The 27,547-nt window shown below is 49.9% G+C and overlaps 1 protein-coding gene across 1 annotated transcript in view; it reads left to right on the top strand.

Annotated features, from left to right (window-relative positions):
• The window catches only part of LOC127055901 (zinc finger protein 558-like), a 508,571-nt gene extending 481,277 nt beyond the window's left edge, over positions 1-27,294 (top strand). The window contains exon 5 of the mRNA XM_050963443.1: positions 27,201-27,294. Coding sequence (XP_050819400.1) covers positions 27,201-27,233 — 33 coding nt within the window. The 3' untranslated portion in view covers positions 27,234-27,294. The remainder of the gene's footprint in view (positions 1-27,200) is intronic.
• Positions 27,295-27,547: the final 253 nt, after the last annotated feature.

Genomic DNA, 27,547 nt, shown 5'->3' with positions numbered 1-27,547 from the left:
CCCCTGCTCAACCAATCAGGGTAGAGACTGAGGACGGGAGGCTGAGGGTTCTCACCAGAGGGCCCAAAGGATGGCCCAGGTCACCGGTGAGGATCACTGCCCGAGCACTATTTCAGTCCCACATTTTTGGGTGGACCTTCCATAGTGGGAGCTGCAGAGGACTTCCCTGCAACACACACACACACACCTCTGTCTTGTTGTTGGGAAAGGAACAGGAGAAAGGACAAAAGAAGCAAGAGAATAAGAGGAGGGAGGGATGGAGGAAGAGGTGAAACAAAAAGGACAAACCCTAATGTCCCCAGCGATTCTAAGGGACAAAATCCCAGGTGCGCAATAAAATTCTGCCTCCTTAAGCTCGTGATTTCCATGCCTACAATTCACTTGTCACCAGATAGATCAGACTGAACAGGTTTCAAACCTCCAGGAGGCTCTTACCTTCTAAACAGGGACGGCTGTTTTCTAGTAAAATCACTACAAGGGAAGGAGGAAGCTCGAAAGAGGTTCCTCCTGGCGCTCACGTCCATGACCCCAAATAATCTCTCAGTCCTCAAAGAGAGACCTGGAGAAGGAAACGTGCTGAAGCAAAGCCACAGAGGTCTCTGAGGTTTCCCTGGCCCCTCGCCCCTCTCCTGCCTGGCTGATGTCAGCATCTCTCTGTGAGGTCACCAGCTCCCCACCACCTTTGACCAATAGTCTGAGGTCCTGCAAAAGGCCTTTGTGATGTCACTGCCACACCCCTCCCTTGATGGGCTAATGTCCTGCCCCTGGCCAGGCACTTTGGAGGTTTGAGCTACTCCCTGTGGATCACTCCACTCAAAGAGCGTTCGTTCTAGGCAGCAAGCTGGCTAGACAGGAAAACATCAGACGCTGCTCCCAATGCTACACTCAGTTTTTCAGAAATTAGTCGACTTCATGGTCAGAAGACACCATTAGAGCATCTAACCTGCATATCACAGGCCTCCTGTATGACATAACAGCTACTTTGGGGGCAAACACATTCCAGAAAGGCATCTAGTCTTCATTAAATGACATCAGGAGATGGTGAATCCACCACTTTCCTTGGTAGCTTGCTCCTGTGGTGAATCATCCTCGCTGTTGACTATTGTGCCTCAGTTGTAATATGAATTTGTCTCTTTTCACTTTCCAGCCATTGGGTCTTGTTATGCCTTTCTCTGCTCCATTCAAGAGCCCGTAAATACCCAATCTTTTCTCTCCATTAAGGCCCTTCAACATTTCAATGAAATCACCTTTCAATCTTCTTTTGATAAGCTAAACAGGTTGAGCTCTTTCAATAGCTCACTGGAAGGCATTTTTCTCCAGCCCTCAGAACATTTGGTGGCTCTTTGCTGCCCTAGCTCCAATTTCACAACATCTTTTTTAAATGAGGATATCAGAACTGGAGGCAGTATAAAGGTTGTATAAAGGTAAAATTAAATAGGTTGCAGAGGAGTTTTTTTTAGTTTCGGCTTTTGTTGCTAAAAATTTTGTCTCTCTGCAGTGAGAAAAAACACTCCCCGAATGCCAAAATTTGAGCCATGAAAAGCGGCAGTGTGAACAGCGCATCATAGGTGGAGCTGTGCTTCCGGTGACAAAGCTCCTGCCCCTCATTGGAGGTAGTTTGGCTTTGTTGCCGGGGAAGCTCTCTCCCAGCGATAACGACGGCCACACAGCGCACCTTACAATGGCATGGTTAGAGTGGCACAGCTGCACCGCGGTATGGTGCGCGGTGTAGACACAGCCTCAGAGCTGGGGAAAGCCGACAGGCGCTGAGGAGCACAGGGTTCAGACAGAGACATCCGTTAGGAGAGGAACTATTCACAGGGATTCTCTATAGCCTAGTAAGGTGGAGAGGATGGAAGATGATAATGTACAGGTAGGTTCTGATGAGAAACAGTGAAATGAAAGAGTCTCCCTCAATTACATCATGTAATAGCAGACAGCTAAAATGGGACACATTTTAGAAGTGCTTAAATACAAACGCTAAACGTCTAAGTACTAAGACTGGTGAATTTGAGTGCCTGGTATTGAGTGACGATATTGATAGAATAGGCATCACAGAAACCCTTGCACCCCCTCCTGCACCCACATGGGGAGACTGACCTGTGTGCATGGAGCAGCTGGCATTGCTGCCCCCGACTCCTCCCTGGAACGCTGCTCATCTGGGCACCCCTAGGGGCTGTGGGATGTGGGGGCAAGAAGTGAGATCATCCGAGCTTCCTGCATCCAGGTCACTTTCCTCAGCCGGGCTGCATAGCGGGAGGGCAGAGAGCAGCAGCTTCTGATGCTCCCCTCACAGCACAGCCCAAGTGGGAAAAGTGACCAGGGCGCATGGAGCACATAGGGTTGCTCCTTACTCCCCTCAAACCTCTATGGACCCATGGAGGAGCATTGGGGCAGGGGAGAGCAGTGAGCACCTTTGCACTGCCACACGGTGCCCTTTGACCCCTGGAGCCCTGGGCGGCTATCAGGGGGCACCACCCCTAAGGCCGGCCATGTTCCCCAGAACGAGCAGCAGAAAACACAGAGACTGGCCACACACTGAGCAGTGGTAGCCTGGGCGGCTCGTAATGGAGGCTCAGGGGGGAGGGGTGTCATAACATTTTTTCCCAGATTTGGACCTTAGCGTCCAAAATATGGGTGTTAGCATGAAAACCTCCAAGCTTAGTTACCAGCTTGGACCTGGAAAAGCTGCCACCAGCCAGGGATTTATACAGTGCCTGGCTCACTGTGGTCTCCCCAAAACCTTCCCCGGGGGACCCCCAGACTCAGATGCCTTGAGTCTCACAACAAAGGGGAATAAACCATTTCCCTTCCCCCTCCTCCCCTCCAGGTGTTCCCTCCCTGGGTTCCTGGAGAGATATACAGAAGCAAGCTCCGTGAATCTAAACAGAGGGACTCCCCCCTCCCTGTTTCCAGTCCTGGAAATAGAAGTCCCAAGATAGCTAATCTCTCTTCCCCCTTACCCAGAGGGTATGCAAAGTCAGGCTAGTAAATCTAACACAACGAGATTTTCCCCCTGACTTCTTCCTCCCACCAATTCCCTGGTGAGCTGCAGACTCAATTCCCTGGAGTCCCCACTAAAGAAAAAATCCAACAGGTCTTAAAAAGAAAGCTTTATATAAAAAGAAAGAAAAGGACATAAAAATGATCTCTCTGTATTAAGGTGACAAATACAGGGTTATTTGCTTAAAAGAAAAAAATGAATAAACAGCCTTATCCAAAAAGAATACAATTTAAACATTCCAGCAACTACACACATGTAAATATAAAAAAAAAACAATATAAACTTATTGTCTTATTATCTTTGTACTTACAACTTGGAAACAGAGGATTAGAAAGGCAGGAGATAGAAAAATCACTCTCATAGCCGAGACGCCACAGACACAAGACAAAGAACAAAGAACTCACACACAAACTTCCCTCCACAAAGATTTGAAAAAGTCTTGTTTCCTGATTGGTCCTCTGGTCAGGTGTTTTAGGTTACTGGTGTTACCCCTTTATAGGTAAAAGAACATTAACCCTTAGCTGTCTGTTTATGACAAGGGGGCTCAGCCTCCCCAAACCTTGCACTGCCAAGGGGACAGTGGGGCCCATGATCAGGGGCCCTGGCCAAGTTAGGTCCCCCTGGAAAAGTCTCCCCTATGTCAGCCCCAGGGCTGGAGGAGCTCCCACTCCCTGCTACAGCCCGGGGGCTGCAGCAGGGGCACAGAGCTTCTCTGGTCTCAGGGCCACAGCGAGGCAGGGGTAAAGGAGTGATAGGGTGGGGCTGGTGGGGGAAGGGGTGGAACAGAAGTGACAGTGGATGGGGCCATGGGTGGAAGGGGGTAGAGCCACAGACAGAAAGTAGGGGCATGGTTCTGGTGCTGGGGCCCCCACACTTGTTCTCCCTTTCCCGGGGGTTTGGCATCACTAGCCCCGGCTTAGCGAGTAGGGTTCAGTGGTCCCCATAATGTGGGGTGCGACTCCTAGGGGGACACAGAGGAACATTCATGGGGGCACCTCAGGACCTGAGCCAGCCCACATAGAGGACAGGGAGGGAGCACCACTCTGCCACAGCTCTTCCCCAACCCCACCCTCAGCCTGAGACTCTGGCTCCCAGCCCGGCGTCGACCCCTTTACCCCTGTCAGCACCCCTCTCCCCAGCAAGCAACAGCCCCACTCCTCCCAGCCCCGGTTCTTGACCGTGGCTTCCGAGGGGCCACAGCCATGGCTAAGAGGGCACAATGTGAAATGTTTGGGGACCACTGGGTTAGGGTGACGTCCTCAATCACTTCTCTGCAGTCCAATAAAAGCTATTCCTCACTCACCTACCCCTCCATCAGGACGGACTAGGTATGTTCTGCTGCCCTTCACTCATACAGGAAGGAGAATAACATTTCATTCCACTCAATCCTAAAGTGATTTGTAACCCAAGACCATCCCAAACTGGTCATTTTGGGGAAGCGGCCCCATCATGCTGCATAGCTAGGCAGAGTAGGTGTGTCTATGCAAACACGGTCTGTTCCTGAAGTCTTTCCCCAGCTCCTCACTAGGTGAGAGAGGGGAGCTCATTCAGACCCTGCTTACGCTTAGTATTTAAAAACTCCTTAGTGTCCCTATCTCTGCCGGCCTTAGATTTCTCCTCCTGTCCGTTTTTTGACAGCTCAGATGAGGTGACCGAGTGGTTAAGGTGATGGACTGCTACCCCATTATGCTCTGCCTGTATGGGTTCAAATCACATTCTCATCAGAGGCATTTAGTCTTCACCCTCCTTTATAGACAACCATCTCCCCCTTTGGTACAATAACAGATCAAACAATGTTACTTGTGTTACCCAAAATTGAGTCAGTTAGTAAGCTTAGAGAGGACTAATAATGCCCCTCCCCCCCAGAGTTTGGCAGAAAGCAGCACATTTATTAGCTTGATAGCTAAGCTCAAAAGAAGGGATGGGGGAGGGTGTCACACTCATACTCACGCTCCCAGGACAGGCCTGGCAGTGGAGATGTCAGGATCCTTTAAGGTAAGTGTCCCACAGCGCAGCGATGGACGGTGCGATGAAGATCAGTCTCCCTGAGGTGCAATAGAATGTAACACAGCCAACCACTGGCCAGATGGGCCGGGTAAAGGGCATTCACTGGAGGTACAAAGGAGAGTGGGAAAGCCACTTCACAGGCATTCAAAGAGGGAAAGGACACAAGCTGGGGTAGTTTAACAGACCTTTTGAGCATACAGGTTATACAGAGCATACAGATCACTGCTGCTCCTACAACATGATAAGTTCTCAAGCAGCATGTTTCTTACTTTGCCCATCTGTCAATTTTGATGATTATTGATGGAAATATTTTGCCATTGGGTTGTGTGTTTACACAGAAATTGACATTTACCAACAAATACACAATTCTTCCAAGCCTGCCTAGTCTGCAGTTGATGGGTTTAGAGGGACACGTTCACTCTTCCAGGTCCCCATTCCAGGCCTGTGCTCTCCAGGTTGTCAACTTCCCGCACTGCTGGGATCCTTCCCTCATCTCCTCGCAAACCACTGCCCCACCCCCACTTCTGGGGTCCCCTCCCTACACTGTCTAACTCCACTGCTGGCAGGATCCCTTCCTGTTCCTTTCATTTCCTGCCTCCACACTGGGCAAAAGCTCTGCACTCTTCCCACACCAGAAGTTGAACCCAGGGCACCTGGGTGAAAACCAGGAATCCTGACCACTAGCCCATATGGGACTATTGTTGCATCTGACAAAGTGAGTTTTCACTCACGACAGCTCATACTCCAATACGTCTGTTAGTCTATAAGGTGCCACCGGATTCTTGGCTGCTATTATTACTACAACTCAGGCCTTGGCTACACTGGAGAGTTACAGTGCAGGTGGTGGCTTTACAGCGCTGTAACTTACTCCCCGTCCACAATTGTCGTGGAAAATGACCACCAACGAGTTGAGTTGATCAGACAGCCTGAGGCTCCTTTATTGATTAATCAGAGAATACACGCATATGCATGGAGAGACGACTAGTCCTCTAGCAAGAGGTAAGCCGCTCTACCTTACAGCAGAGATACTTGTGTTTATAAAGCCTAAAACCGCAAATTATCATATGAGCTTGTACATTTGTCATTGCCTTATTTGGGTGATACATGACATGTTCTCAAAACAATTATTGCAAAAAGAGCTAAAATTGCTAAGCTTGTTCCTTTGTACTTCCTCTTAGGAAGCTCCTTCTATTGCCAAGACCTTGACACCCCGGTTATTCCTCACTTGCGGTTTAAGCAGCTGGTTCTCAAGTAATTTTGGGGAACTTATGTTCCAAAAATACTTATTTGTTCTTTTAGTTGAGTTATTATGAGTTATATTTTATGCTTGCAGGAGCTACTTAATAACCTATAATGACCCAACAGCTGTTAGTTTTCTGGCAGTGGTAGACTGGTTATTTTAGGGATCTTCCAGTTTTTTAACCCCATATAGCAGCGATTTAGCAGCATTTAGTAATATAATAGTGTTATAATAGTGGTGTTAGGATAGTGTATGGTAAAATCAGAGAGTGAGCCTCAGGAGGGTTAGTGGAAAATCAACTTTCTTACTCTGCTATATGTTAGTATGATTGAGGCCTAAGGCCTCAAAATGATTACGACCCTGTTTATAACCCGGCTTTTGGGCCGGGGATTAGTCTTCTTTATCAATTCCCTCCTTTGTTTGCTGCTGATGGATCCCCCACGGCAGCAAACACTTCATCAATGTCTGAAAGGAGGATATTCATAAGCTCCTGGGCAATCTGTTCAATTGTTTCCTGATCCACTGTTCCTTGGCCAGGGTTACCTTCCTGGGGAGTGTTAGAAGGGGTCTGAACGTTAGCAGGGAGGCTAGTTCTGAAAGTAACACAAATATCATCACTGACATTGGTGGGTGTGTAATATAGTTCGGGTCTGACATGGTTAAAAGAAACCAGTTGTGGGGGATAGGAACGGGAAGGTGTACTAGGGCAAGTACAATGTGACCAGCAATTACAGCAACACCAACAGCAAATGCATACAAAGGTAATCGTACCAATGGCAAAAAGAAGCCATACATACCAAGGGTGTTTTTGGGGTGACTGAAAACTTTTTGTGAATTGACATAGAACATCACCTTTAACACAGAGGGTAGAGACTAAATGAACCGTTTGGAGGGCATTCAAAGCTTCCTGGTAAACAGTTTCTAAATAGTGAATTTGAGTTTGTAAGTGTGAAATAGATTGAATGTCTGGTAGGAGAGATAACAATGAATGGAACCGGTCGGGGACAACAGAGGTCCAATCAAAAGGAACCTGAAACTCTAAATAAACCTGATAATCCTTTTCTGCTGGCCAGTAAATGTTATGAGTACCTGAGCTGGTGTGGAGATTAAAAGCCACATCGTGTATGATTGAGGAATTGACATGAACGCAGCTGCTATTAGCGGACAATAGGATATGGGAGGCTAGGTCCTGTAGATTACCAGGACCTTCCCAACATACTCGGTGATGAACAGTTACTACCTCCCCTGTTTGTAGTTTTCTAAAACATTGCAGCTGTGGGGGCTGTAAAGGCCAATAGGTCCAGAGATCACCTAGACCTATCCAAAGGTCAGGGGTTAGAGCTGGGGCACCGATTAAGAAGCGGTTAGGACCGCCAGGGGGTTTAATTTCCCAAACATCTCGATGAATTACCCAGTCCCACAAGCAACCACCCCAAGGGCCTGGAAGGATACGGTAAGTGGGGGCCCAAAATCCTTTCACGGGTCCATAAGCCCGGAAGGAACACTGTGAGCGCCAACACCTCCATTTAGAGAACTTCCACGTATGCCTCCATGGCCACAAATCGAGGGGTATACCAGATGTATTTGTAAGGGCAGTGGGCCAACGGGCTGTTCAAGGTCCTTGCGTAAGGAGAAAAGGATAGTGTTGAGATAGTCCTGTACTTCTGAACACGCTTGATCCCACTGCAATGCCTTTCCTGACGTAGCAACCTGGTGGACCATTTGCTTAAGCAGGTCCTGGGTAACAATGCTTAGTGCTGAAATAGTGTGGAGTGCGCCTATACCGGCCTTCTCCTCAGTAATCTGAGCCCCGGAAATAAACCCCGTAGTCTGGTCTAGTTGCCCTAGATGACCCTCATGTTCCTGTGTCTTATAAATAGTCCAAGCTGATGCTACAGTGTTAGCACCATGCAGCAGAGTGTCAACAATATCTCTCCTTTTTCTGCTTTCTGTAAGTCGAGCTTGCTGTTCCAATAGGCGTATAGCGGCACCCTTAGAGCAATTAGAATAAGTACTGGTAATCTGAAAGTGGGTGAGGGGTAGGGAGAAATGGACGGTTCCCATGGTAGCATTCAGAATTGTCCATTTGAATCCTGATAAGTGAGGTTTTTCGGTGGGCTCATACCATAATTATTGGCTCTGAACCTGAATGCCCTCTTTGGCCAGTGTGGCGTCAATTGAATGCGAGGGAGTGTACTGAAGTAAGGTGCAGGAGAGATTTGCAGTGATGGGAATGTCCTGGGCACAAACAAATCCTACAGTGGCTAAACATATTCTGTTAACAGTGACATTAGTCCTGGTGGCATGCGTAGCTACAAAACATTCGGGGCCCTCATCAGTAAGAGGCCAACATGTACCTGGGACTAACACGAGGTCTATATCATGGTCAGTGTCCCACGTGTCTATGTAAATTTCAGCTTGGTCAGGTTCTCCTGTATAAGTAACATAAGAGGTTATATTACGGTAACTAAGATACACCATACCAAATGCATTCCATTTAACATATCGTTCATATATCTGACCCCGCAAGGAGAAAATTAACTTGGTTAGACAGTAGGAGAGTAAATCACCAGAGGAAGAGGGTCTAGGCCACTGCATGACGGTCGAGGTTTTGGGTAAGTATGGATCTGCTTGGGGCTCAGGGCGGGTATGACTTTCTGAGATATTGATGGATGGAGTTACTACGGAAGGATTACTTAAAGGAGGTACCTTGGGGGGAACAGTGGAAGTGTGGTCTAGTAGTTCTGGAATGACCTGACATGGCCAGGGGGCCTGCGGTGGATTGCAATCAGCTGTACTGGGGAGGAATCCCAATATCCAGTGTACCCCACATTCCCATGCCTGCCGGCCACAAGTTCCTCCCTGATACCACATTATGTAACGTCTTTTATACCATGGCCAATTTTTAACGTCCTCTATAGTAAGAGTCTTTGGTTTAGCAGTAGAGGCTTCCCGAGATCTTCTCGCTTTTCCCCTTTGTTCGGCAGCAAAGTTTTGTTCATCGCACAAGGCGGAACGAGGAGTCGTCTTCTCCTTTTCTTCAGCTGCAACCCCACACATTGGATAGTGTGGGGTGGTTGTTTTAACTTTTGGTTTTACTGTCGACAGGAAACGTAGCGAAGTAGTCTTTCGGGCAGCAGCTGAGAGCAGGTAGGAGTCATAAATGTTTAGAAGGAACATAAAGAACATCAGAATGGTGATAAACCAGATAGAGGGCAACAGCCATTTCCGCACTCGTGCAGTCTGTTTGATCTTGATCTGTGGATCGGTCATGATGCCTTATATAACCTGCCGACTTCGAAGGTGATACTTGGGTTCTTGCTCAGGTTCACCTGCTGACGTTGTCGGCTGAGGCTGTGGAACAAACGGGGCACTGGTGGGATCCAAAGGAGGCGTTACCTTCTTGCAGTGAGATGCGTGTACCCAATTTGGGAGTCCTTGGCACTTTACTGCAGTATGGGTAGTCAGTAAGACCTGGAACAGACCTTTCCACCTGGGCTCCAAGGCGGACTTCCGTTGGAACACCTTACAGCAAACCCAGTCACCAGGCTCCAAGGGATGGCATGCAATCTCAGCTGGATCTGGTAGGGCACTCTGGACCTGTGAATGAATAAATCTAACATGTCTCATTAGCGCTTTGCAATATTCTAGTACATTTTCATCACAGAGTTGCAAATGCTGGGAGTTTGGGGGCAGGGGCGGGGACACTGGTATTCTCATTGGTCTAGCCATGAGAATCTCATGGGGAGACAATCCATGTTTATGCATGGGAGTGTTTCTCATTTGCATTAATGCCAGAGGGAGTGCATCTGGCCACTTGAGGCCTGTTTCCGCACACAGTTTTGCCAGCTTGTTTTTCAGGTCCCCATTCTTCCGTTCCACTGCTCCCGCGCTCTGAGCGTGGTAAGAACAGTGTAAACGTTGGTCCACATGGAGGGCCTTACAGATTTGTTGAGTGATTTGACCTGTAAAATGGGTTCCTCTGTCACTGTTAATTGAGACAGGGATACCAAAGCGGGGAATAAATTCCTTGAGCAACTTCTTTGCTACAGTGGTTGAGTCTGCCTTAGCACATGGGTAAGCTTCCACCCACCCAGAATACATGCACACACACACAAGTACATACTCATATGAACAACACTTAGGCATACTTATGAAGTCTATTTGGATGTTTACAAACGGTCCCCAGGGCGGCGGGTGTGCTGCCTGGGTGGTTCGAACCGGTCGCCCACTGTTATATGCCAGACAGATAGGGCATGTTTGGCAGTATTGCTGGGCAATGCTCGTAAACTTTGGAGCATACCAATACTTAAATACAGAAGCAATCATCCCCTCCTTGCCTACATGGGCTAGCCCGTGTGCTAGCCGGGCAAGGTGGGGGAGCAGAGCCAAGGGTGCTACCAGGCGGCGGTCTGGGGCATACCACAAGGCATCCTCCGGATGTTTGGAACACCCAGACTCTCTCCAGCAGTCTTTCTCATCCTCTGGTGCTGACTCTTGTGTGAGTGCCAGATCCTGTAAGGAATCAACTAAAGAGATGGGCTGGGACATACAAAGAGCAAATATTTCAGTAGGAGCCGGAGACCCGGAAAGGGCCGCTTGCCTGGCGGAGGCGTCTGCCAGTGCATTTCCTCGAGTAACATCGTTGTAGGGTTTTTTATGGGCTGCACATTTGACTACAGCAATAGCAGAGGGCAACTGTAAAGCAGACAGAAAAGCATTGACATATGGGCCATGGCTAATAGGTGCTCCGGTAGAAGTAAGAAATCCCCTATATTTCCTCAATTGCCCATAATCATGTACTACTCCAAAAGCGTATCTAGAATCAGTGTAAATAGTAACAGACACTCCGGTTGCCAGGCAACAGGCTCGAGTAAGAGCAAACAATTCAGCAACTTGAGCTGACTTCACTGAAGGGAGGGTAAATGCTTCTATAATACTTTGTTGATCACATACAGCATAGCCTGCTACTAGCTGTCCTTCCGCATTTCTTAAACAGGAGCCATCCACATAATAAATCAACTCTGGGTTTTGCAGGGGAATATCCTGCAGATCAGACCTGGGAGCCGATAATTCAGCAGTTATAGATAAGCAATCATGGGGTTCCCCATCGGTTGCCGTGGGGAGAAGGGAAGCAGGATTTAGTACTGGACACCTAGCCAAAGTAACATTTGCAGCATTTAAAAGAAGCATTTCATACTTGGTAAGTCTGGAATTTGAAAGATGCTGTGTTTTGCTTTTGGTTAAGAAAACGGTGACAGCATGGGGGACAGCCACTGTAAGAGGGCTGCCGAGAACAAGAGAGGCTGAGGCTTCTGTTAACACTGCGGCTGCTGCAACAGACCGGAGGCAGGGGGGTAACCCAGCTACTACCGGGTCTAATGAAGAACTAAAGTAAGCTATGGGTCTGTGTTTTTCTCCGTGAGTCTGAGTGAGAACACCCTGGGCTAAGCCTTCTCTTTCATGACAGAAGAGAGTAAATGGTTTCTTGTAATCAGGTAAACCGAGAGCAGGGGCTTTGGTTAAAGCAATTTCGATTTGTTGAAACGCTTCCTCTGCTTCCGTAGGCCAGGGAATAGGGTCAGAGATCTTATTTAGAGTTAAATCTTGTAAGGACCGCACAAGAGACGCATAACCCAGAATCCATTGTCTACAGTAGCCCGCCATTCCCAAAAATCCTCTAAGCTGCTTCTTTGTAATTGGCCTGGGGATCTTTTGAATTGTCTGTACCCGCAAAGAAGACAAAGCGCGTTTTCCTGCAGAGATATCATGGCCCAGATAATGCACTATAGGGAGACAGAGTTGTAATTTTTCTTTTGAAGCCTTATGACCTTTCTGAGCTAAGGCTTGGAGCAAAACCAGCGTATCCGCTTTTGAAGCTTCCAAAGAGTCAGAAGCAAGCAACAGATCATCTACATATTGAATCAGGACAGACCCATTTGGAAATGAAATATCATCTAGATCTTTCTTTAAGATTTGAGAAAAGATAGTAGGGGACTCAGTATAACCTTGGGGTAGTCTGGTCCAAGTATATTGAGCTCCCTGATAAGTAAACGCAAAAAGAAACTGACTATCCACATGAATGGGAATAGAAAAGAAAGCAGAGCACAAATCTATTACAGAAAAGTACTGAGCAGTGGGAGGTATACAAGAGAGAATAGTAGCAGGATTTGGAACCACTGGAAAAGTTGGGAGGACAGCAGCATTAATAGCACGCAAATCCTGTGCGAATCGCCAGGTGTTTTTCCCGGGTTTTCGTACAGGCAGAATGGGAGTATTACATTCACTTACTGTTGGGACTATGACTCCCTGTTTTAACAGAGCAGAAAGAACCGGGCGAATTCCTTCCTCAGCTTGCTGAGAGAGAGGATACTGCCGGACTCTAGGAAGAGGTTTGCTTGGATTGAGACGAATTTTGACAGGTTGGGCAGAACAAATGCGTCCTACTTGGTTAGCATGCTCAGCCCACAGTGAGGGGGATACCCTTGCCAGTAGTTCCTGTTGCAACAAGGAAGGACTGGGGTCGGGCTCCCGATCTGGGGCTGGATCAATTTGAAGGAGACCTAAAACCTCATTATGAACCGGGTCTGGGACCTCTAAGAAGACCCCGTCTGGAGAGCAAAAGATAGTGCAATGAAGTTTGCACAACAGATCTTTTCCTAAAAGGTTTACAGGAGAGCACGGACTGAGGAGGAAAGCATGGTCAGCAGAAAGAGGACCGGTAGATATAGATAGGGGAGATGACACAGGATGGGGAATAGGGGTATTTCCTACCCCCACAGCAGTTACGACCTCAGAGGAAAGGGGTACTGTAGAGAAATCTTGTGCTCTTAAGGTGGACCTAGAAGCTCCTGTATCAACCAAGCAAGGGGTAGGGACACCATTTATTAGACAAGAAACAGTCGGACCAGTTTGATCCACATGAACAAGGGGGGCGACGACGATGCTATTAGTCTCCTGGCTTCCTTAGTAGTTAAGAGCTGGGGCTGGCGGAGCAGGAAAAGGCAATCCCTCTTGCTTTGGAAACTGTCTAGGAGGTCGCGTGGGGCAGTCCTTAATAAGGTGTCCCTCCTTTTTACAATACCTACACTGGTCTTTCCCTAATTGGGGACAATTGGCTCTCCAATGTCCTTCTTGCCCACACGAAAAGCAGGCTGTGGAACTGAGATTAGTCAGAGGGTTACTTCCAGCAAAGGGTTGATTTTTAGTTACAGCCTGTTTTGATCTTCGCCTGGGCCCTTTTCCAACGGAGTTTTGCATGCTTTGGATCTGTAAAGCCATAAGTTTCGATTCTGTTTCATCCTTTTTTCTTTCTAACTGCCGGTGGAAATGCTGTGCGGCTGCCAGAATTTCCTCCAGATTTTTCCCTTCCCAATCCACTAAATTAACTCTTAACTGCTCTCCTACCTTTGGCAAGAGTCCTTGCACAAAGGCCACCACTACTGCTTGTGTGGCTGTCTGTTCTGCATTATTAATCCCCGAATGTCTTTCAAACACTTGCTTTATACGTTCCATATAATCGGCCGGATTTTCTCCCTTACTTTGTTTACAGGCATTTATTTTGGCCCAGTCCGTTTTCCTTGGGCATACATTGAGAACCTCAGTAATCAGGTTATTTCTTCTTTGGTCAAAGTCGGCCTCAGACATCTGGCCGAGGTCAGCTGGCCAATTTGCCCTAGCATAGAGGCGAGTAAGGGTCTCTTTGGGCACTATAGCTGATAACAGCTGGTGCATATCAGCATGTGAGGGGTTATAGCACTTGACTATCATTTCCAATTGCTCTTGAAACTTAACGGGATCTTCCCTGATTTTTGGAAACTTTTCAATAAGGTTATAAAGATCACCTGGTGACCAGGGAGCATGCACTGTCATTACCCCTCCCGTGCCTGCGGGCAGCTGACGGAGGGGAAAATTAGCAACGGTTTTAGGCGGGTTGGGGATTTTCTTAGCCTTACGCAGCCATTCCCTGCGGCGGGTATGAAAAGCCACTGCATCGGGGTCATCGGAGACCGGAGAGACGCGGGGGTTCAGAAAGGAGTCATATTGTGGTGATGTTATAAGCTCCTTCATTTCAGCTATAGTACCCGACAGCCGCAGTAGCGGCGAATTTGGAGATACATTTTCCCAGTTAATTTCTCTGCACTCCCAATCTATGCTTTCTTTATGTGCTGTCTGTTGCCAATCGTTTAGAAATTTTTCCCCCGCTGTTACTAGGGCCAGAGCTTCTATTAACTTGTCAGACATGGCAGACCGAGGCGTGGACCCACTTGAAGGGGTCGTGGGAGGCGTTTGTCTATCAGAACCTGAGGGAGACGAGGAGGTGTCTGTATGGTCACCTCGGTTGTCCTCTGTCTCGCTTCTGTCCCCAGATCCGGCCCCACCCCCAGCTTGATCATCCGGGGTATATGCAGGAGGATTATTAGGGACGGGAACAGGATTATTGGGCCACTGTCTGTAGTCTAAGAACAGGTCAATTAGTTCATCAGAGGGGGGTGAAGGGTAGATTCTTTTCGGGGCAGTCGGTTTTGGGCGCATTTGAGACGGACAGAGGGGAACCACATTTAAAGAAGGGGGACTGGGCAAATTTTAAGCACTATTTAATTTCTCCTGTGCCTTCTTAAGTTGGGTTTTTAGTTTCTCTTGGGTATCTTTTAACCCCCTAACTTGGGATTCCTGATGTCTTTTACCCATTTCATCATGCCATTCAAAATAAGCGTCAAACTGTCCCTGTCCTACAGAGTTAGCAACAAGGGCAGCCCTGAGGTGCACAATCCTATCAAGATCAAAACTGCCCTCCACAGGAAATTGCAGTTTTGCATCATCTCTAGTATACCAGTTCCACTTTTGCAAATATTTACATGTCGACGGGCCACGGTGCACATACATATAAGCAGCAGGAGTGCCTTTTGGTGGGATTGGAATCCCTTTAGTCTGACTAGACCCCATTTTCACTTCAGCCCTCTTTCACACTAGCCTTTCACACCAGGGGAGCGCTAATCAGGATTATCACAGTTCTAACACCGATGGCATCTTTACCTGCCCTGGGCAGGGGATATACGAGTAGGCTTTCGCTGACCCGCCAAACAGCAGGTACCTACGAGGAAGGAGGTAAAGGATGGGACGGGCTTCCTCCCAGAGAACCCGCGGTCCCCGCATGCCTGTCATCAGCCCAGAGCACCAGCCTTAAGCCAACGATGCTTCTGAAGCTACGGACCCAACGGTACGGTTTTCCTGGGGGCTTCCCTCCTCTCCGAGAAGGGAAGGGAGCTTATGGCTCCAGTGGGCAGAAGAGGGACCCTGCGGTCCTTAGAGAACAGTGCTCGAGGAGCGGTCACAGGGTCATAGGTCATGGAAGGGAAGGGAAAAGGGACGGGGAAACACACAAGCACCCAGCAGGCTAGCCACTTACCAAGGCCTGCCAGCTAGGAAGCTTCACAATCTCTCCACACACATACACAAAGCTCAGCTGTGGGGCTTGCTTTCGAGACACTCCCGGTCACGAGCTTTCGCTTCGCAGGAGGCTCGGGGCGTCTTCCCACAGCTGCATTCACTCTGGCCGCTCGGCCCACACACACAGACACAGGCACTTTATAGCGAGACACTGTAGAACTCGGATCCCCACCAGACCTAGTAGGAAGGGGAATCCCCGATCAACTCCCTGGGCGTACTAGCCCAGGAGCGGATCAGGACTCTCCGGACCGAAAGGAGCGTGGTCCGTGGGCTGCCGGCAGTACCTTTAACACCTTGGGAGCCTTTAGAAAGGCTTTTACACCTCAGAGACTCTTATCACCTAGAAACCCTAGAGAAAGGGCGTCAGGGCTGTCTGATGGCTAAAAGTTCGAACCCAGCTTGTGACTTACCCCAAACCGGAGCCTACAGACCAGTCCTCTGCCAACTCCACTAGATATTTAAAAAGGTCTCTTACCTTAGTTGGGCCCTGGGGTTGGAAGGAGACTGCCTGCGGTCCTCCGCTTCAGAAGAAGCCCTCTTGTGGGTTCCCGGCCAATGCACAAAATTGTCGTGGAAAATGACCACCAACGAGTTGAGTTGATCAGACAGCCTGAGGCTCCTTTATTGATTAATCAGAGAATACACGCATATGCATGGAGAGACGACTAGTCCTCTAGCAAGAGGTAAGCTGCTCTACCTTACAGCAGAGATACCTGTGTTTATAAAGCCTAAAACCGCAAATTATCATATGAGCTTGTACATTTGTCATTGCCTTATTTGGGTGATACATGACATGTTCTCAAAACAATTATTGCAAAAAGAGCTAAAATTGCTAAGCTTGTTCCTTTGTACTTCCTCTTAGGAAGCTCCTTCTATTGCCAAGACCTTGACACCCCGGTTATTCCTCACTTGCGGTTTAAGCAGCTGGTTCTCAAGTAATTTTGGGGAACTTATGTTCCAAAGATACTTATTTGTTCTGTTAGTTGAGTTATTATGATTTATATTTTATGCTTGCAGGAGCTACTTAATAACCTATAATGACCCAACAGCTGTTAGTTTTCTGGCAGTGGTAGACTGGTTATTTTAGGGATCTTCCAGTTTTTTAACCCCATATAGCAGCGATTTAGCAGCATTTAGTAATATAATAGTGTTATAATAGTGGTGTTAGGATAGTGTATGGTAAAATCAGAGAGTGAGCCTCAGGAGGGTTAGTGGAAAATCAACTTTCTTACTCTGCTATATGTTAGTATGATTGAGGCCTAAGTCCTCGAAATGATTACGACCCTGTTTATAACCCGGCTTTTGGGCCGGGGGTTAGTCTTCTTTATCACTGGCAAGGCACATACAGCGCTGTATCACCCTGGCTTCAGTGCTGCATGTGCTCCACCTCGACGAGAGGAATAAAGAGAACAGAGCTGGTGATGCAGCGCTGGGGTGCCAGTGTAAACAGTGATTAATCTTACTACGCTGTCACTGACCTCTGGAACCTTCCCATAATGCTTTTAAGTAGAGATAACGCTCTTTGTTTTGGTGTGATGCCTCTGTTTGTTTTGTTGTGAGCTCAAGGCTCCCGGACCTGCTTATCTAAAAACCAAACACAGTTAATGTTTGCAGTGAATGAGCAGAGGCAGGGGGATCCCTTTGGAACACCCACAGCTGGTGTTTGCTTGAGGAGAGAAGCAGCAGGGTGGGCACGGGGGGGGGGGTCTGTTTTGGTTCAGCGGCTTATCTGGTCTGTGAGGAAAAAAACAAAGGCGGCTATTTGCATTTAGTGAATGAGAGAGGGGTGGGGGAGGAGGCTTGAACTTGCCAGGCAGGGAGCTGACACAGTGTCAGCTCCAAAAATCCACTCGCTCTGTCTCCCCCACGCTCCGTGTCACACTCCACCCCACCCTCTTCTTTTGAAAAGCACATTGCAGCCACTTGAATGCTGGGATAGCTGCCCATAATGCACCACTCCCAACAGCGCTGCAAATGTGGCCATGACAGAGTGCTGGTAGCTGTCAGTGTGTCCACACTGCAGCGCTTTCCCTAAACAGCTGTAGGAAGACAGCTTTAACTCCCAGCGCTGGACAGCTGCAAGTGTAGCCAAACCCTCTCTAAGCCGACCCCTTATGAGAACAGCAGGGACTAGCATGACTAGATGTCCCAATTTTTGGGACTTTTTCTTATATAGGTGCCTATTAACCCCACCCCCATCTCACCAGTAACTGCACACCACACCATAATAACTCTAGCTCAGGAACCAATTCATGCAACAAACCTCGATGCCAACTCTGCCCACATATCTACACCAGCGACACCATCACAGGACCTAACCAGATCAGCCACACCATCACTGGTTCATTCACCTGCACATCCACCAATGTAATATACGCCATCATATGCCAGCAATGCCCCTCTGCTATGTACATCGGCCAAACTGGACAGTCTCTACGGAAAAGGATAAATGGACACAAATCAGACATTAGGAATGGCAATATACAAAAACCTGTAGGAGAGCACTTCAACCTCCCTGGCCACACTATAGCAGACCTTAAGGTGGCCATCCTGCAGCAAAAAAACTTCAGGACCAGACTTCAAAGAGAAACTGCTGAGCTTCAGTTCATCTGCGAATTTGACACCATCAGCTCAGGATTGAACAAAGACTGTGAATGGCTTGCCAATTACAGAACCAGTTTCTCCTCTCTTGGTTTTCACACCTCAACTGCTAGAACAGGGCCTCATCCTCCCTGATTGAACTGACCTCGTTATCTCTAGCTTGCTTGCTAGCACACATATATATACCTGCCCCTGGATATTTCCATTACATGCATCTGAGGAAGTGGGTATTAACCCACAAAAGCTCATGCTCCAAAACGTCTGTTAGTCTATAAGGTGCCACAGGATTCTTTGCTGCTTTTACAGATCCAGACTAACACGGCTACCCTCTAATACTTGACCCCGATCCCAATTTTTCACATTTGCTGTCGGATCACCCTAGCAGGGGTTGCACACAGGGCTGCATTAACCTTCAGGTGCTGAGGTTTCCTTCTCTCCATTCCCAGAGCCTGTGATCAGGAAACAGACATCAGGGCTTCCAGGTGCTGCACAGACCATGACTGAGATCAGACCCCATATTATGCAAGGTGCTGTACAAACCCTGGCCAACACTGAGACACCCAGAAGGTTCCCCTCAATTTCCCTGAGCCTCTGCTGCCCAACTTCTTCTGAATCCCTCTGGCTCACCCCCCCACACACAAAAAACCCACCTTTCCAAACAGTCCTTCTTTCCTTGCCCCCTGATTCTGGTTTCACACCCTGGGACCATCTCCTCTCTTTGTCTCTCCCCCTCCAGGTGAAGCAGAGATGGAGGCAACTTCAGCCACTGGAGTCAGCCTCAGCGAGCACTGCAGCCGGCCTCGGGGGATGGGGGGTGTTTGCAGACACAGGAAGGGAGCAGGGGATGCTGGGAAGAAGGCGACAGGAGAACAAAGCTCAGAGACCCAACATGGGGAAATTCCAGGGGGCGGGGCTCTGACACATCCCAGGTGCGGGCAGCTCCTGGGGGCGGGGCTCTGGCTCAGCTCGGGGGGCGGGGCAGCTCCTCGGGGCGGGGCTCCAGCACAGAGCAGGGGCGGAGCAGCTCCTGGGGGCGGGGTTCTGGCACAGCCCATGGGCAGGGCAGCTCCTGGGGGCGGGGCTCTGGCACAGCCCGGGAGCAGGGCACCTCCTGGGGGCGGGGCTCTGGCTCAGCTCAGGGGCGGGGCAGCTCCTGGGGGCGGGGCTCTGGCACAGCCCATGGGCAGGGCAGCTCCTGGGGGCGGGGCTCTGTCACATTGTGACTCGGAGCCCAGGCTGAACAGCTGCTCCCTGGTTCTCCACCTGCTGCCAGAAGCGCTGGAGCTGCCCGAGCCGGAGCGGAGACGCTGTTCTCAGCTGCAGCCAGGATCTGCCCCCGGCCCCGCTGGGATCCAGGTGGGGACAGAGACTGGGGCCCGGAGATTCCCCTTGGTTTGGCTGGCGGGGGCGGGAGGGGAGAAGCCGGAGCTGCAGGCGGGGGAATAGCGGTGGGACATTGTGACCCGGAGCCCCCGGGGAATGAGAGGCGCTGGGGGGCGGGAAAGTGACTCTGCCCCAGGGAGCCTGGGAGAAGCCTTGGAGGCGCCTCGGCCCCAGTGGAGCTGCAGGAGAATCCGCCCGCCCGCCCCGCTGGGATGGGGGGGCTGGGGCCCGGCCTTCCTGTGGGAGGGAGGGGCGGACCCCGGGCCCGGCGGGGGGGGGCGGTGTATTAAATCACTCCCCATAGCAATGTGCTACTCCCGGGCACTGCGCATGCCCAGTAACAGCCACTGAAGCCGCTGCCCTTCCCCCTGCCCGGACCAGCCGTAACGTTCCGCCGGGCGCTGGGGGCGGGGCTGGAGCGGGGCGGGGGAGTAACAGGGAGAGTAGGGGGGGCGGGCGCAGAGCAGGAAATTAATGGGCGGGGGGGTCAGGCAGCTGGAGGCAGGGTTCATGGGGGGCTAAAGGGCACAGTCCGGGCTGGGAGGAGGAGCAGGAGTTGAGCTCAGGGGGAGGCGCTGGCAGAGCCCCCCCCTTTGGTGTGAGGGCGGAGGTGTCAGGGGGGGGAGGAGAAGCCGGAGTTGCAGGGGGGGGGAGGTCACTGGGGTGAGGCGGGGTAGATCTGTCTCTGTGCAGCCAGGACATTCCCGGGGTGGGAGGGAGGTGAGTTAACTGGATCCTGTCCCTGTTTTTCCCACTTCCTCCCACACACACATTCTCTCAAGATTTCCCCTTTTCTCTCTCATTATCACACGTGGCTATAAAATCCAGGGAGATTCTCCTCCCCCGCCCTCCCAATGTTCAGCTCTCTAATTGCCTCTGATTTTCTCTTTTCTATCCATACTTCTCAAATGTCAATTTCAAATCTCTCCGATGGGGGGTGGATTGTCCCACCCATTTTATCTGCAGCGATTTGTCCTTGTTTGGGTGGGAAATTGTTGCCCTGGGTCATTCCCCAGAACATGGCTCCCACTGGAGTGGGATGGGATGAGGTTCCCGTTCTCTGCCAGGGCAGGGAAGGGAAGGGAGGAGCACATCCCCCATGGAGACTGACCAGACCCCATTTCCCAATTCCCCTGCGGCCCCCTTCCATTGTCCAGGGAGCCTTCCAGCTCCCCCCCGCCCTTAAATCAGCTCCTCAAAGGGCTCTGAGCTGCTCACGTGAATGGTTGCCCCGTGGTCGGGGGGGACCATCACATTCTGTTTATGTATTGGACAGTCATATAAAATCCAGTCCAACAGTCCCCCTTTTCCACTAGTTATTTAATAGCAACATCAAATCCCCTCCGATCTTGGTGGTTTTCTCTCATGTTATCAAATGTCGTTTGTGACAGGGTTCTCTCTGCGTGTCTCAAAGATTGATATAAAATGCCCCAAACATTTGCCCCACTTCTCTCTAGTTGTTTTATTTCTAATTGAATATGATAGGTTGTTTCCCAATGTGCTAAGATGCAGCCGCCTCTGGGGTGGATCCATGGTGAGCATTATTTGCTAGTGACAGCCCGTGGACCTTTCTTGCCCTCCAGGCCTTCCATTCTCCTGTTAAAGAAGCACTCCCCAGGCTCCCTCTGCCTGTGTGACTGGCCAGCAGGAGGTGGTGTTAACTTTCTAGCCACTTCTCACACTCTGTGAGGTAACACTTGCAGGGGCAGGGAAGGTGTCTGTGTGGGGAGATTGCAGCTGAAGGGGCATTGTGGTAGGGGGAGGCCTCTGGGTGGCTGGGCAGGGGGTACCCTAGTCAGGTTGGTGGGTTGTGGAGGTTTGGGGTTTTCGGGGGTGGTGGTTCTGATGTGCCCATCTCTGAGGCTATGGGTCCTGGAGGTGGGTATCGCTGGGGGCCTGGTGGCTGCAGAACAGTGGGGGTGGGTGTCTCTTGGGGAGGCGGGAAAGAGGGTTAGAGGGAGCCTGGTTCTGTGCCAGGGGCTCTGTCTGTGCTTCCCCCGCTGGTTCCTGGTTTTGTTGCCATGCCCAGTGCACAGAGCTGGGGGAGGGGATCCCTGGCACTAGGTGAGGGCATGCCAGGGAAGCAGAGTGATGGGTCGCACTGTAAAGCATCAGGGGGTCACACTGGGCAGAGGAAGGGGTCCCAGGCAAATGTCAGGGTAGATCGTTCTGGAGGGTGAGGAAGTTCCTAGGCAGGCAGTGAGGGACTGAGTTCCCAGTGGAGGGGTGGTCCCTTGAGGGGGTCCCTGGCTGCTGGGGGCTCTTGGTGGGGGGAACCCTTTGGGATTCCCAACCTGGCAATCATGGTGTGGTGGGGGTTCTCTGGCCGGTGGGGCTTTGAGGGATATCTGGGGTCCCTGGCCAGGGACTCTGGGGGCTGAGTCCCAGGGAATATCTCATGGGATCCTGGCTGGGGGGTGTCTGGGGCCCCTGGCTGGGGGATCTGGGCTCTGGGTACTAGGGGGTGTCTGAGGCCTGCTGCTAACCATGATCCTTCTCTCTGGTCAACTTGTACCAGAGTTCTGGCTCCTAGTCATCAGGTCACCAAGTCCATTCCCCAGTCACGTGCCCTGTCACTGTGATAACTTTCTGTCCACTTAGCAAACACTGTTAGTGTGAAATCACAGAATTTACTTTTCTCCTCTTTTGAAAACTGCAGGAACTTTCGGTTCCGTTTGGAAAATTTTTGCCCCCAGTCCTTGTCCTAGATCTGCGGGGGTGAGGGAGGTGGGAAGGGAGTCAGCACTGCCACACGATGGTCTTTTCCACAGCATTCTGAACTCATTCTTTCTGAAATCCGGTGTCATTGAGACCGTTGTTAATCCAGAGTCACTGTATGGAAAGACAAGGAGTGATTCCAGATGGACAGTGGGTCAAATGAGATCAGCCATTCTCCCTGTGAGAAGGGGCTCCCATTAGCTGCTCTCCCGAGAGCTAAAGGAGGGAAGCTGCTCATACACTCTGTCCCTCTCTGCTCAGGTTATTGGGGTTCAGCTTCCTGGGTCAGATGCTGCAGCCTCCATTGTGATCTGGGAGACCAGGCTTGGCAGCTGCTGCTCCCCAGTGGGGCTCTGTGCTGGGAAGTGACCTTAATTAAAGCTTCTTCTCTGCCCGGCCCAGGGGATGACTTTCTGCAGCTGGTCCTAGCCCCCTAGGGCAGTCCTGGGCCCTGTTACTACTAAATTCTGAGCCAGAGTCTCCAGGTAACTGAAAGACCTCAGGGAATGTCCTAGCGTCTGGCAAGAAAGTGACTCTGCACAAACAACACCACCTCATTTCTCCTCCCATTAGCGGTTGCCAGGAGGAAATCCAGCCATGGAAGAGCAAAGCCCCCAGGAATGGGACTGTCCCAGCCAGAGGGGCAGGGAGAGAGGACAGGGGAAGGAGAGACTGAAAGGGGCAGTGGGAGAAATGAATGTGGGGGAGAGATTTCCAGCTCTCTAGTCCACCCAGACACATGTATTGCTGCATCCTGGGGCAGAACCACTTTCCAGTGAACAAACAAGGATCAGACAGAGCAAAAGCCAGTTCCTGACTCCATATTCCCCCTGCTGGGGTGTGGCTGCCGTGGGGTCAGTGTCTGAGGGAATCCCCCACAGTGACTCCTTTGGTTCTGCTCTTTTCTAGCCTTGTGTTCAGAGAAGGGGTGAGGGGAGAGAGAAGGGAGGTTAAAAATGTGTCTGTGGACTTAGCCTGGCAGGAGGGGCCAGGTCTAAATTGTAATAAACAGATTGAGCATTTCCCAGCATGACAGAATCTAGGGTGTCTGTCTGCAGGGAAAGGGCCTGGGGGAATTGTGATGTGAAATTAACTAAAACCGGTTCTGAAACGCCCACAACTGCCCTTCTCCCCCAGACAGGCTGCAGAATGTTTTGCTCCAGCTCATCCCAGCCTGGCGTTGGACAGGGAAGAGAAATGGCTGCAGTGGAGTCAGTCCAGGTAGAGATTATCGGGGGGTTGCTGGTGGGTTCCTGCTGGAGGAAAGGGAGAGCAAATACACCAGAGGTGGGAAAGGTTTGCAGAGTCTGGTTTGGAGGTTGGGAGCGGGGCAGGAAATTCACAGCGTGGGGAAAGGAGGAGGCCAGGGTGTGGCAGACCTGCTGGGAGTTATTTACTAAGTGGCCTAGATTCTAGGAACAGACCCAGGAGGTTTGGAGGTGGAAATGCCCTAATTTGTGAAGAGAGAAAATAACCCACCTACATGGAGCTAGTCAAACTGACCAGACTCCTAGTGCTGGAGCCTGAGCTCATTAACCATCAGCTGCTGTGAGATATAAAGGGGACACCCATGAGTCAGGCTTATTGGAGCTGCCTCTCCCTTCATATCCCGCTCCTCACAATGAGGAGGGTGTTGGGCATCCTACCAGCGAGCTCTCCCTGGACCCTGCTAGGGGCTCCATCTCCTGTATCAGTCAGTGGCTAGTAGGGGGGTGATGGATATGCTGGGAGAGATAAGGGGCTCTCTCTTCATCCCCTCACCCTGGCATTTGCTGGATACTCTGAGCCAGGTCGAGGTGGGACTCTCCTGACTATGATCCACCCAGAGCTTCCATTTGATTCACTCTTCTCTGCCACAAATAGTGGGGCTGTGAGTGGGGCAGCAAGTCCTTAGTGTTGGACTCTTACTCTTTCAGGGGCTGGTGACCTTCAAGGAGATGGCTATGTATTTCACCAGGGAAGAGTGGGCTCTGCTGGACCCCACTCAGAGAGCCCTCTACTGGGATGTCATGCAGGAGAACTATGAGACTGTGACCTCGCTGGGTAAGGGTTCCTGTCCCTTCTGTTCTTGGAAGGGGAAATGAAGAGTGAAGGTTCACGCCACCCCCACAGTGCCATCTGTACCCTGTCCTGTTTCAGCATCACCCCAATAGGCCAGTGACACACATAATACCAGAGACCCTCCTCTGCTGCAGAACACTTTGGGAACAGAGCACAGGAGCCGTATTGCACAGTGTCAAATATCTCCTGTTTGCTCAAGTGAAACTGGGGGTTAGGTCTGGCATAACTGTCCCATACCCCTAATCATTTTTGTTGCCCTTTTCTGAACCTTTTCCAATTCCAATATATCTATTTTTGAGATGGCGTGACATGTGCATGCAGTATTCAAGATGTGGGTGTATCATGGATTTATTTGCTGTTTTTACAGATATGATCTATGAGATATTCTGTCATATCTATCACTTTCTTAATTATTTCCTACATTGTTCACTTTTTTTCACTGCTGCTGCACACTGAGTGGATGTTTTCAGAGAACTATCCACAGTGACTCCAAGATCCATCTCTTGAGTGGAAACAACTAATTTAGACCCCATCATTTTGTATGTATAGTTGGGATTGTGTTTTCCAATGGGCTGCACTATGTGCTATCCTGTCATCTAGTACTGCTGAGATCCTGGATTCAGTAATATCCCTGCCATTCCTGTTCCCTTTCTCCACCGAACCCCGCCAGCCCATGCTTCCTGTTCCCAGCTTCCCCAGGATTCTCACACTGTCTCTGAACCTCTCTGTCAGCAAGAAGCAGTGCCAGGGACACTTGCCCTCTGTCTGGAGTCTTCGATTTCTGGGACATGGATTTACTTTCTCTGTGTTGTAAGAGGCTCTGTCATAATGAGTGTCTGTGATGTTACCCAGAGTACAATCTGGACTGTTAAATAGCTGTCCCCTCAGTCCTCCAGCATGGGGTGCCTTTTGCACTGTTTTCCCTCGAGAACAGCCCCTCTTGGCCAATTAACACACAGTCTCCAGCATGTAACTCACTCCCAACTACACAGTATTGAGTGCTGCTAGACAGCCACTCATGAATTACACCTCAGGAGAAAACCAGCAAATTCTCAAGTGCCCAACTTTCCCCCAGAAATGTGCATCTTGCACTGTCCAGCACGCTACTGAACGACCCAAGCTCATATGAAGTCTGTCATTTTATCAGCGGAAAATGACATGCACCAGCTTGTTATCCCAAACAGAGTTTCCAACACACTTCAATCCACACATACTGGTTAGATGAACAATAAACCAAGATTGTTAACTACCAAAAACTAAAACTAGGCCCAGTCCATGAAAGGGGCACTCCCAGGAGAGACCGTATAAAGGCTGGAACATGAAACACCTTTGTAAACCTGAGACAGCTGCCTTGGGGACAATGACAGGGAGAATCCCCCAAAGTGACTCCTTTGTTTCTGCTCTTCTCCAGCCTCCGATTGTTCCTTCCAACGTGGAGTACTTTGCACTTGTCTCTACTGAATTTGATCCTATTTACTTCAGATCATTTCTCCCGTTTGTGCAGATCATTTTGAATTTTAATCGAATCCTCCAAAGCACTTACAACCCCTCCCAGCTTGGTGTTGTCCACAAACTTGATATGTGTAAGAGAGAGACTGTTACTGGGAGGGTTTCCCCCATGTGTCAGAGGGTTTACACCCTGGTGGAGGGGACTAGGCTGTACTGGAAGTAAGGTCACTCTGTGCTTCACAGTGTGCTAGAACCTAGAAGTGCATTAGCAGGGGAAAAGCTGGGGGTATCGGCTTGTGGAATGGACAAAAGCCTAGTCTGAATTCTCACGTCCTTGCCCTTTTCACCCCAGGCAGGCCAGGAGAATAACATCCATGTTTCAGCTGCAGATCATCTCGTCCTCCCAGGGGCAAGGGAAATGGCTGCAATGGAGCTGGCTCAGGTAAGAGATTATCAGGGTGGCGGTCTCTGCTTGGAGGTTGAGGAGCAGTAAATGCATAAGAGGGTGGGAAATTGCTAGAGGTGGTGGGAAGCAGGAAATATCTCGGGTGGAGAAAGGGAGGGGACAGCATGTGACAAACCTGCTGAGACTTGTGTAGTGTAGGGCGTGATGGGTTGTCACCCCCAGGAAGGCAGTTTGTGGAGCTTCTGGGAAACTGCTGTGGTCCTCTAACCCTCACGCTGGGCTGGCCCTTCTCACACTGCTTTGGCTGGAGATTTCGCCAGCCTCTCCAGGGCCTGTTATCAACCCAAACACATACAGGCAGGTGGGCGCCATGCAGCCAACTAAGCTACCTGAGTGCGTTACCTAAGCCACTCAAGGACAGATAGAAGACAAGAGCCAATTTCCCACTCCCCAACCTTGCACACTTGCTGTAGTATAAATCCAGAATGATACCATCTTATAGTGCACAGGGATCTCTATAATGCAAGCTCATTAATGTAGTTCCCCTTCCCCTCGATATGGGACAGATGTGCACAACAAGCTGAGATTTTCCCCAGACACTTCACTCAAAATACGCTGGTTAAGATAAAGCATCAAACAAGTTTATTAACTGCAGAAAGATAGATTAAGTGATTATAAGTGATAACAAACAGATCAAAGCAGATTATTTAGCAAATAACCAAAACTCAGACTAAGCCTAACATACTAGATGGATAGAATTTGAATTAGCAATTTCTCACCCTGACTGATGGTACAAGCAGTCCCCCAAGTTTCCATACACAAGCTAGAAATCTCTTGATCCTGGGAGCAGCACTTCCCCCACATCCGTTTTTGTTTCTCAGGTGTTTCCAGAAGTTCTCTTGTGTGGAGAATGAGGCCAAGAGATGATGTCACACCCCACCTTATGTAGCTTTTCCATATGGTGGGAACCTTTTGTTCCAAACTCAGTTCCTAGTCCAGTTTGTGGAAAAATACAGGTACTAAAATGGAGTTTAGTGTCATGTGGTCTGGTCACAGGCCCTGCTGAGTCATAGTAGCCATGACTCATAGGCTGGCTGAAACATTCACAGGAAGGCTAAGCTCTTCCACAGTCCATTGTCTTTGTTGAGCCATCAGCACTGTCTGGCTTCTTCATTGTTGTACCTGAAAGGCTCATTGTGGGTGTTACCCAGAGTAAGCACATTTGAAA

This window comes from Gopherus flavomarginatus, chromosome 7 (assembly GCF_025201925.1).
Source record: "Gopherus flavomarginatus isolate rGopFla2 chromosome 7, rGopFla2.mat.asm, whole genome shotgun sequence".
NCBI classification, from domain to species: domain Eukaryota; kingdom Metazoa; phylum Chordata; order Testudines; family Testudinidae; genus Gopherus; species Gopherus flavomarginatus.
This window is presented reverse-complemented; position numbering and strand designations above follow the sequence as displayed.